Below are 10,723 nucleotides of genomic sequence, written 5' to 3' on the forward strand. Positions count from 1 at the left end.
CGTGAGCCATGGCCGCTGAGCCTGCGCATCTGGAGCCTGTGCTCCGCAACGGGAGAGGCCACAGCAGTGAGAGGCATGCGTACCGCAAAAAAAAAAAAAAAATTCAGCCAAGTAGATCTGAACATCGAATTGGCTTTATTAGGCAATTCATGACCTGGGCAGCATCCCACCTACCAAGTAGAAGGGCACTCCAGGCTTGTACAAAATGGAAGGCTTTTATAGGAAGAAGGGTGCGGAAAGGGAGCTATTGGCAAAGGAAAAAAAAATGGTTGTTTTTAGGCCAGGATATCTTATTTTGGGGTCGGGGGGGCGTGGGGGAAGAGAAAGTCAAGGTTTTCATCATGCAGATTGTCTCTTCTTCCTCTGAGGGATGAAGAGGGCCTACATGGCAGATTACCTTATTGGTGCTGACCAGAAAATTCCAGACTGGTTAAGACTGCATTTCTGGTAAAGATGGAAACTGCAATTACATTAGGTATTAAATCTAGGCTTGGCATCATGGGCTTTAGTATAAGTGATGCCATTTTGGGGTCTGTGGGTTTTCTCTGTAACAATTCCAACTCCTCCCTCATCCACCGTATACACACAAATACACAACTTAATGAAATAGGTATCTTTATCCCATTTTGCAGATGAAGAAACTGATATTGAGAGATTGAGTAATTTATTCAAGGACACATGGCTGATAACTAAATGGTCTCTCTGACTCCAAACTCTTAACCAGGATTCTATGAATGGAACAAAGTTGGAATGGCACAGATCAGAATATTCCATCGCCAGGGTAACATCTCAGTAGGCTCATCCACACCAGTGGACTTCAAATAGGCGTTGGGTTGCTGTATGTTAAAAGGTAATTTATAATAATATACCTATAGAAACAGTAATATATTTTCTATATATATACATTTGATTCTTGTTATTGTGGTAGTTATGTTGTATAAAGTGGCCCTGAACACTGAATTAACAGATATTGAGCCATTGCTCTTAGGGAGAATACAGGGTTAGGTTCCTGTGAGCCTTTGGTCACAGCATTTTTGTCAACCTATCAATATATAATCTTTTATGTGTGTTTCAGTTTAAAGAAACATATTTAATATATGTTGTTGATTCATTAATGTTGAATTCACAGCCGACAGCACTATAACTCATTATGGAACAAGGCTGATATAACACACATAAGGCACATCACAGCCTTCTTGCTGCTTAGAAACACAAGACAGCACTTTAGCACTATGCTTGGGGGGCATTCTAAACAGTGAAATCAATGAAAAGAACCAAAATGAAAAATAAAAAATATGTGACACTATAAGGACCAGGAAAAGGACACACATGGTATGAGACCTGAAATAAGAAGGCAGAGAGCTGCCTTGTTGCACCCCAGCTGGGGATGTGCACATCAAGGAGACTCAGATTTTTTGCTGCTCTGTGCATGTTTGGGGATGATTGTGAAAGCTCCACAGTATTGATTATTGGATAACAAATAAATTTTAGTGAGTAGGAGAATTTGCAAATATGGAGTCCGTGAGTAATGAGGATCTACTCTATATATGTGCTTAATATTTTCAAAGCCCTTTAAACAGCCATAGCTTAGGCACATTATTTATTTCCATTTAAGAGGTTGTAAAACTGGGTGAATTAACCATAGAAATCGACTTGTTCATATGTCATACATACAGTCAGTTTCATAGGCATGTGACCTCTGCACTCACACAAGTGCCAAACCTCTTCCCCCACCAAAGGGCCCCACTTGGTCTAATGCTCTGCTGTCACCATCTTGAAATTCTCAGTGGTTTTTCAACAAGGGTCCCTGCCTTTTAATTTTGCTCTGGGTCCCACAAATTATGTAGCTGATCCTGATCACATAGCAAGTAAACAGGTTAATAACTGGGGGGACAAAAATACTATATATTTATCCAACTGAACAAAAAAAATTTTTTTACAGTGCCTAATTAATATATTAAAGTTACCATTTATTGAGATTTGGTTGTACTAAGTTCTTGATAATGTGTTAGCTCATTTAATCCTTATGACCCTCTGTAATTTGGATATTTCCATTAAATATATAAGGAAACTGAGGCCCAGAGAAGGTAACTTAACCAAGGTCATACAGTTAGCATAGCGTGAACAGGAATCAAATCTTTTTTGTTTTTTTTAAATTAACTTATTTTTTTGCTGTGTTGGGTCTTCGTTGCTGCACACAGGCTTTCTCTAGTTGCAGTGAGCGGGGGCTGCTCTTCATTGCGATGCGCTGGCTTCTCATTGGGGTGGCTTCTCTTGCTACAGAGCTCGGGCTCTAGGCGCGCGGGCTTCAGCAGCTGTAGCACGCGGCCTCGGTAGTTGTGGCTCACGGGCTCTAGAGCACAAGCTCAGTAGTTGTGGCGCACGGGTTTAGTTGCTCCGCGGCATGTGGGATCTTCCCGGACCAGGGCTCGAACCCGTGTCCCCTGCATTGGCAGGCGGATTCTTAACCACTGTGCCAGCAGGGAAGTCCCCGGGATCAAATCTTTTTGACTTCAAATCACATGCTCTTACCATTAGACTCTTGCTGTGTCTAATTTTAGTTGGCTCCAGTTATCAGGTGACTTGTAATAAGGGTTTGAATTTTGTGACCTTCTCAGTGAATTTGTGACTAAGACATCTACATCTCCTTTGCAGTAAATCTATATAATAGGCATTTAACAAAATATAAATTAGCTCATAAGTACATAAGAGGGGCTTCCCTGGTGGCGCAGCGGTTAAGAATCTGCCTGCCAATGCAGGGGACACCGGTTTGAGCCCTGGTCCGGGAAGATTCCACATGCCACCGAGCAACTAAGCCCATGCACCACAACTACTGAGCCTGTGCTCTAGAGCCCGTGAGCCACAACTACTGAGTCTGAGTGCCACAACTACTGAGCCCGCACACCTAGAGCTGGTGCTCCACAACAAGAGAAGCCACTGCAATGAGAAGCCTGTACACTGCAATGAAGAGTAGCCCCCGCTCACCGCAACTAGAGAAAACCTGCGCACAGCAACGAAGACCCAACGCAGCCAAAAATAAATAAATAAATAAATAAAAGCCTTTGATTTCAACATGAGTCTTGTATTCTATTTATAAACTGAGTTATTTTCATATAAAGAATGATCATCCTTATTTTTTCATCCTTATCTCAAATCCAATTCAGGCGAATAGTCAATGGGAGCTGGTGGTTACGATTACTGTACCTAGGATGACAGTTGTTAGAATAATGATAAGGATGGACGGGTTTATTAGTATGGGAAGGGTATAAACCAACATTTTCAGGGTATGGGTTAACCCAAGTTGAAAAGACTAAACACCTCTGGTAGTATATTTACATGTCCTTTAAATATCGTAAATTTCCTTTGCAAATTTAGCATATCTGATTTTTAAGCACTTTAAATGCCTAAAAAGACAAATTTACAGGACTCACAAGCAAAATCTTCCTAAATAGTTAATAAGACTTATACATTTTAAAAATTGTTTTAACCATAGCCAGTTTGATGTCTTCTATACTTTTTTTTTGGCTGTGCCACGTGGCTTGTGGGATCTTAGTGCCCTGACTAGGGATTGAACCTGTGCCCTGGCAGTGGAAGCACGGAGTCCTAACCACTGGATTGCCAGCAGATTTCCTATACTTTTTATAATAAAATACCTTTGGATATTTATTGGGAAAGAAACATCCAAAAATGTTAATTTGGTTGTCTCTGGATCACAAGTGATTTTAATTTTTCTACCTATATTTTTCTGTATTTTCTTCATTTCCTACAATAAATACATATTATTTTTATAATCAGAAAAAGTTCCTAAAAGCAAGAATCAATGCATAGTATCACTTTAAAAACCAAAATATATTCTCTTACTGTATCCTCTTTTTTTGGCCTTTTTTTTTCCCCTGAGGAAATATCAAGACCTTAGAAAGCAATAAGAAATGGAGAGAGGTTGGGGGAGGGGACACAGTGGCGGTGCAGGAGGAGAAATACCTGGCTGAGGTAATCACCTGATGAAGTAACTGGAGGTACTGGTAAATACCTGATTGTGAATATTGGCTTAAAGGTCAAGCAGGCAATTGATAGTATTTTTTTCATTTGTTAGCAGGACAGCAAGAATCACTTGATTAGTTTGTCAGCATAATGGCATCTGTAAACAGAACCAGTGAAATAATTAAAAAACTTAAAGCAGACAAACATCTCCTGGAGGAGATAAATGAAAGGCATGAATCCAACTGCTTGGTGGAAAGCAGCAATCAAGTCAGCTTATTGAGAGTTCAGAAGAGGCATTTCAGTGGTGCCTACAAGTCCCTTACTCACGCCCAAATCCAAGAACCTGTTCCTGACAGTGGCAGGAGCTCCTGGGTCAAACTAAGTCTCCTTGTTCACAAGGAGAAAAGGCACTTTCCACTAAAAAGTAAGATGTTGTGGTAGGATTCCTATCCAATCGACAAGAGGAATCCATAAGTAAACTTAGGAGTTATTTCTGGGGTTGAAAGAGGTTCATATGTATTGCTCTGGGTTAGTTGAAAGGCAATCTGTCTGAAGTTAAAAGCATCAGTAAACTAGGCTAGTTGATGTGAGATCTACTATACAGACCAGAGATTCTCATATTCTTGTGCTTACAGGATCCCAGAGTCCATCTCCAGGCTGGCTCATTAAATAGGCTCTAGTTTGGGCCCTGGAATCTGCATTCTCAGCAGGCTAAGGTGATTCTGATGCTGATGGCCTGAAAACCATATTTTGAGAAAACTCCAGAGGCCGCCTCTATCATCAATTTCTGTTGCCTCTGCAAAGGTTTCATGTGTAAAATTGAGATAAAATGGAAATGATTTTGATGACAAATATCAAACAAAAAGTCCTGAGAAACAATAAAATGTGGAGGGAGTTTGTGGTAGGGGTGTGTGTGGTGGTGGTGGTATTACCTTGCAGGGGGCGGAAGAGGAATGGGTAAATCCTTAGCTGTGAATACTTGTTTCTAAGTCAAGACAAGCAATTGATGGTATTTTTTTCCATTTATTTGGAAAAAAAATAAAAGAGTATAATTATGTTAAATACAACCAACAAATGATTAAGTTAGATAAGAAACAAAAGAATTGCCATACTGGAAATTTAACTTCTTTGATGAGGGGGCTGTGACGTTACACTTGCTCCATACTCTTTTTTTTTTTAATTTTAAATTTTTATTTATTTTTGGCTGCATTGAGTCTTCATTGCTGCGCGTGGGCTTTTCTCTAGTTGTAGTGAGCGGGGGCTACTCTTCGTTGTGGTGCACAGGCTTCTCATGGTGGTGGCTTCTCTGGTTGCAGAGCACAGGCTCTAGGCATGCGGGCTTCAGTAGTTGTGGCACATGGGCTCAGTAGTTGTGGCTCGCGGGCTCTAGAGCGCAGGCTCAGTAGTTGTGGTGCACGGGCTTAGTTGCTCCGCGGCATGTGGGATCTTCCTGGACCAGGGCTCAAACCTGTGTCCCCTGCACTGGCAGACGGATGCTTAACCACTGCGCCACCAGGGATGTCCGCTCCATACTCTTTGTACGTGGGGTAGAGAGGGCAATGCAGCATAGCCTGGAAAACTGATGTTTTAAAGTTAATCTGTAACAGCCATGTTTTTATTTTACTCAAAGAATAACTCTTGGCTTCCCTGGTGGCACAGTGGTTGGGAGTCCGCCTGCCGATGCAGGGGACACGGGTTCGTGCCCCGGTCTGGGAAGATCCCACATGCCACGGAGCAGCTGGGCCCGTGAGCCATGGCTGCTGAGTCTGCGCGTCTGGAGTCTGCTCCGCAACGGGAGAGGCCACAACAGTGAGAGGCCTGCGTACTGCAAAAAAAAAACAACAACAAAAAACTCTTTTACAAGGAGGAATGCCTTTAGTGTTCCTAATTCTAAGAGAATCTGCACAATTTCAGCCATAAAAAAGAATGAAATAATGCCATTTGCAGCAACATGAATGGACTAGAGATTATCATATCATGGCTTCCCTGGTGGCACAGTGGTTGGGAGTCCGCCTGCCGATGCAGGGGACACGGGTTCGTGCCCCGGTCTGGGAAGATCCCACATGCCACGGAGCAGCTGGGCCCGTGAGCCATGGCTGCTGAGTCTGCGCGTCTGGAGTCTGCTCCGCAACGGGAGAGGCCACAACAGTGAGAGGCCTGCGTACTGCAAAAAAAAAACAACAACAAAAAACTCTTTTACAAGGAGGAATGCCTTTAGTGTTCCTAATTCTAAGAGAATCTGCACAATTTCAGACATAAAAAAGAATGAAATAATGCCATTTGCAGCAACATGAATGGACTAGAGATTATCATATCAAGTGAAGTAAGTCACAAAGAGAAAGACAAATACCATATGATATCACTTATATGTGGAATCTAAAATACGACAGAAGTGAACCTATCTACAAAACAGAAACAGACTCACAGGTATATTGAAGCTCTCTCTTCAATCTTCCAGTTGTAGATATGGAGGCCAAAAGAGGGACAGTCTTACTTAAACTTGCCTTAAAAACAGGGCTTCCCTGGTGGCGCAGTGGTTGAGAATCCGCCTGCCGATGCAGGGGACACGGGTTCGTGCCCCGGTCCGGGAAGATCCCACATGCCGCGGAGCGGCTGGGCCCGTGAGCCATGGCCACTGAGCCTGTGCGTCCGGAGCCTGTGCTCCGCAACGGGAGAGGCCACAACAGTGAGAGGCCCGCGTACCACAAAAAAACAGAAAAACAAAAAACAAAAACAAACAAACAAAAAAAAACAGAAGACTTGGTGTCGTAGTTAGTTTGGGCTGCTATAACACATTACCATAGACTGCGTGGCTTAAACAACATTTATTTCTCACAGTCTGGAAGCTGAAATTCTGAGATCAGGGTGCCCAACGTGATTGGGTTCTTGGAGTGCCCTCTTCCTGGTTTTCAGAGGGCTGTTTTCTTGCTGTGTCCTCACATGAAAGAAACAGCTACTTTGGCCTCCTCCTATAATGGCACTAATCCCATTCTGAGGACTCCACTCTCATGACTTAATTACCTCTCAAAGGCCCCACCTCCAAATACCATCACATTGGGCCTAGGGTTTCAGCATAAGAATTTGGAGGAGCACAAACCTTCAGCCCATTGCACTTGGGTTCAAGCTCTGCTTCTGCCATTGAGTAGTCTCATGCTTTTAGTCAGTTAGTGTCTCTAAACCTTACTTTCTGTATCTGAGAAACAGTATTTATCCTCTCTGCCTTCAGCATTATTTTGGAACTATGAAATGTCTTATAAGATATGTGACACTTATTTTTTATTTTTCAGATAACGCCATATTTGGATAAAGTGCATCTGCAGAGACACATAGAAATACAATCTCTTTGATCGTTCTTCAATGTCTGTCTCAATTATTTACAAATATTAATTATAAAAGAAGCCAAAGAAAGCTATTCACTAGATCACAAAGAGAACATTGTCACATAAAACATATTACACCTTCATTCCATTCCATCATTTAGACTTAGATGTTTTGAAAGAGGATTTGAGTTATTAAATATACTTTCAAAGATGGATGACCTAAAAGTTCACTTTACAGTGATCTTCTCTTTACTAATCTAAAATGTTTAGTTTATATTGTTTCTTTTCCTTTTTTTAAGGGTTTTGGGTGTTTTAATTTTCTTCGTAATTCTTTTAAAAAAAATTTTAATTGAGGTATAGTTGATTTTCGATATCATGTAAGTTTCAGGTGTATAGCACAGCAATTCAGTTATATATAAATATATATATATTCTTTTTCAGATTCTTTTCCCTTATATGTTATTACATAATATTGAGTATAGTTCCCTGTGTCATAGAGTAGGTCCTTATTGCTTATCTATTTTATACATAGTATACATAGTAGTGTGTATATGTTAATCCCAGCCTCCTAATTTATCCCTCCCCCACCTCCCAGAGTTTATATTGTTTCTGTAAATCAGTGGAATATGTTGATCAACCCCATTAATCAAGCTGAAGGCTAAAGTTTCTCAAAGTTAACACTTGCTTTTATTACTTAATTACATTAACTTACTCTGTTAGAGCTATGATTTTGATAATTTGAGTAAGTACATACTTGAGAAGGTAATAGAAGGTGCCTATAGCGTCCTTCATTGTATATCGTTACCCATCCCCGAAGTGGGCATTGCTTGAATCATCTGGTGGCCAAATCCTATTTGGTTACTATCACCTCTGTGTCACTGCTGCTTGGACAGCAGACTAATTTTCAAATTTTAACCTGGCTTGTGTTCTTTTTCATAATTTGCGTTAATTGCTATTCCATTTCTATTAATAGCCTATCCCATACAGCAAGCTGAGCACAGCCAGGCCTGGAACCCAGCCATTTCTTGGCATTTGTCTTTATACCAGTGAAATATTCACCTTTTGTTTGGTTGCCCTTTGCCTCCATAGAAAGCTCAGATTCATAAGCCAAAACATTTTAATATTGGAAGGCAGATGGATCAGTCATCTGGCCTAAAACCCTATCTCAGCTAGGACTACCAGGGCACAGTATGGATAAGATTCATCAGCTCTGAGGGCATGTAAAAGAAGCCAGACCCATAGCTGAGTTTTTGCTTTTCAAGAAGGCAAACACCTAGTGTCAAGAGCTGTGAAGGGTTAGCCTGCCACAGTTTCATGGGCATTGACAGAAGACATAAGACTCCTGATTCTGAGGTAAAGGACTTATTACTCGGAGCCCAGCAAGTAGCACAAACCTCATATTCCTGTCGGTCCCTCTTGTCCTCCCCTCCATCCTAAAATCCACAGCACAATATGGAACTGTCCAGATAGACGCCACACACGCAGAGGTTCTGCCTCACTGATAAAGACCACTGAGTTCAAGAGACCCAAACTTTGCCTGGTGGAGGACATTCTCTTTATTATACTGGACAGTAAATAAACCTGCCCTTTTATCCAGTGGGGACATTATCTCTGTCTACCAAGGCCCTTGGCAATACAGATAGTCTGGAACAAAAGCTATTGGTGCCTCTGGCACAAGACTGCAGAAATGTAAGAGACCTGTGCCAGGCGAATGATCTCCCAACACCTAGCCACCCAAATAAAGGCTATAAATATACCACCAACCATTCTTTGGCTCAATCTAAGATGAATCATAGGAGATAAACAAAACACACAGTAAATGAGTGTCTGGTTGAGTATAATACACTTGACAACCTTTCTAACCTCATTTCAATCCCCACTACCTCCTCACCCCACATTTCCAGTTTCATGGAACTACTTGTGCTTTTCCGCCTTATTCTGTCAACCACTCTTATTCTGTTCACTTGGCTAACTTTAGTTTAACTGTAAGTAGTCTCCCCACTCCACCATCCACGGTTTCACTACCCACAGTTTCAGTTACTTGTGGTCAACCATGGCCTGAAAATATTAAATGGAAAATTGCAGAAATAAACAATTCATAAGCTTTAAATTTCACACTGTTCTGAGTAGCTTGATGAAATCTCACACTATCCTGCTCCATCCCACCTGCGACATGAATCATCCCTTTGTCCAGCGTATGCTGCCCATCTCTCTCTTAGTAGCCGACCTAGTAGCTGTCTCAGTATCACAGTGCTATGTTCAAGTAACCCTTATTTTACTTAATAAATGTCCCCAAAGCACAAGAAGTGCTTCCGTTTAGTGAAAAGGTGAAAATTCTCGACTTAATAAGGAAAGGAAAAAAATCATTTGCTGGGGTTGCTAATATCTACAGTAAGAATGATTCTTCTGTGAAATCTTGAAGAAGGAAAAAAATTTGTGCTAGTTTTGCTGTCACACCTCAAACTGCAAAAGTTACGGCCACAGTTGTGTGATAAGCGCTTAGTTAAGTTGAAAAAGGCATTAAATTTGTACAATAAGACATTTTGAGAGAGTCCACATTCACATAACTTTTATTACAGTATATTGTTATAATTGTTCTATTTTATTATTATTGTTGTTAATCTCTTACTGAACCTAATTTATAAATTAAACTTTATCATAGGTATGTATGTGTCAAGGAGGAAGAAATTTTCCTCTACTCTTCTAGGCAATTCTGGCTGGTCTAAGAATTAAATTGACATGAGACAGATTAGCAGGAGAAAATCAAACATTTTAATAACATGTATACCTGGGTGAGGCCCAGGAAAACTGAGTAACTTGCCTGAATGGCTGAAGCCATTATCTTAAATACATCTCTAGCTAAAGAGTAAAGAGGACGTTGCATTGCGGGTAGTGGTCTGGAACTTCAAATGGGAGGAAGGAATTCACATGGAGATGGAGAAGGTCCTCTAGCTAAATTCTTTTAGGCAGATAGGGGGAAGGTCAAAGGTTCTTCCTGAGTTCTTTGGGACTTGATTGTTTTCAGCTTGAAATAATCCACATGCCAAAGAGATACATTTTGGGGTGGCAAATTTTGCTCCCCTCAGACATATAGGGAAAATAGTATGTATAGGGTTCTGTGTTATCCTCAGTTTCAGGCATCCACTGGGGGTCTTGGAACTTGTCCCTGTAGATAATGGGGAACTACTATAGTTTAAATACCACCCCCTTCAGGGACCTCCCTGGTGGTCCAGTGGTTAAGACTCTGTGCTTCCACTGCAGGGGGCACGGGTTTGATCCCTGTTCAGGGAACTAAGATCCTACATGCTGTGTGGTGTGACCCAAAATTTTTTTTTTTTTTTTTTTTTTTTTTGCTGTACGCGGGCCTCTCACTGTTGTGGCTTCTCCCGTTGCGGAGCACAGGCTCCGGACGCGCAGGCGCA

At 41.3% G+C, this 10,723-nt stretch overlaps 1 protein-coding gene across 1 annotated transcript; it reads left to right on the forward strand.

The window, feature by feature from the left end:
- The first annotated feature begins 4,131 nt into the window (after positions 1-4,131).
- SPATA45 (spermatogenesis associated 45) lies at positions 4,132-7,288 on the forward strand. Its single transcript, XM_007109757.1, has 2 exons — positions 4,132-4,405; positions 7,269-7,288. The coding sequence occupies exons 1-2, from the start codon at positions 4,132-4,134 to the stop codon at positions 7,286-7,288; spliced, it is 294 nt and encodes a 97-aa protein (XP_007109819.1).
- Positions 7,289-10,723: the final 3,435 nt, after the last annotated feature.

The sequence above is a fragment of the Physeter macrocephalus genome, chromosome 4 (genome assembly GCF_002837175.3).
Source record: "Physeter macrocephalus isolate SW-GA chromosome 4, ASM283717v5, whole genome shotgun sequence".
Classification (NCBI taxonomy): domain Eukaryota; kingdom Metazoa; phylum Chordata; class Mammalia; order Artiodactyla; family Physeteridae; genus Physeter; species Physeter macrocephalus.

Excerpts from the sequence above, each read along its gene's own strand:
- SPATA45 (XM_007109757.1), top strand. The coding sequence starts at position 4,132 with ATGGCATCTGTAAACAGAACCAGTGAAATAATTAAAAAACTTAAAGCA. Across the intron at positions 4,406-7,268 it reads AAGGCACTTTCCACTAAAAA|ATAACGCCATATTTGGATAA; the intron begins GTAAGATGTTGT and ends TTTATTTTTCAG.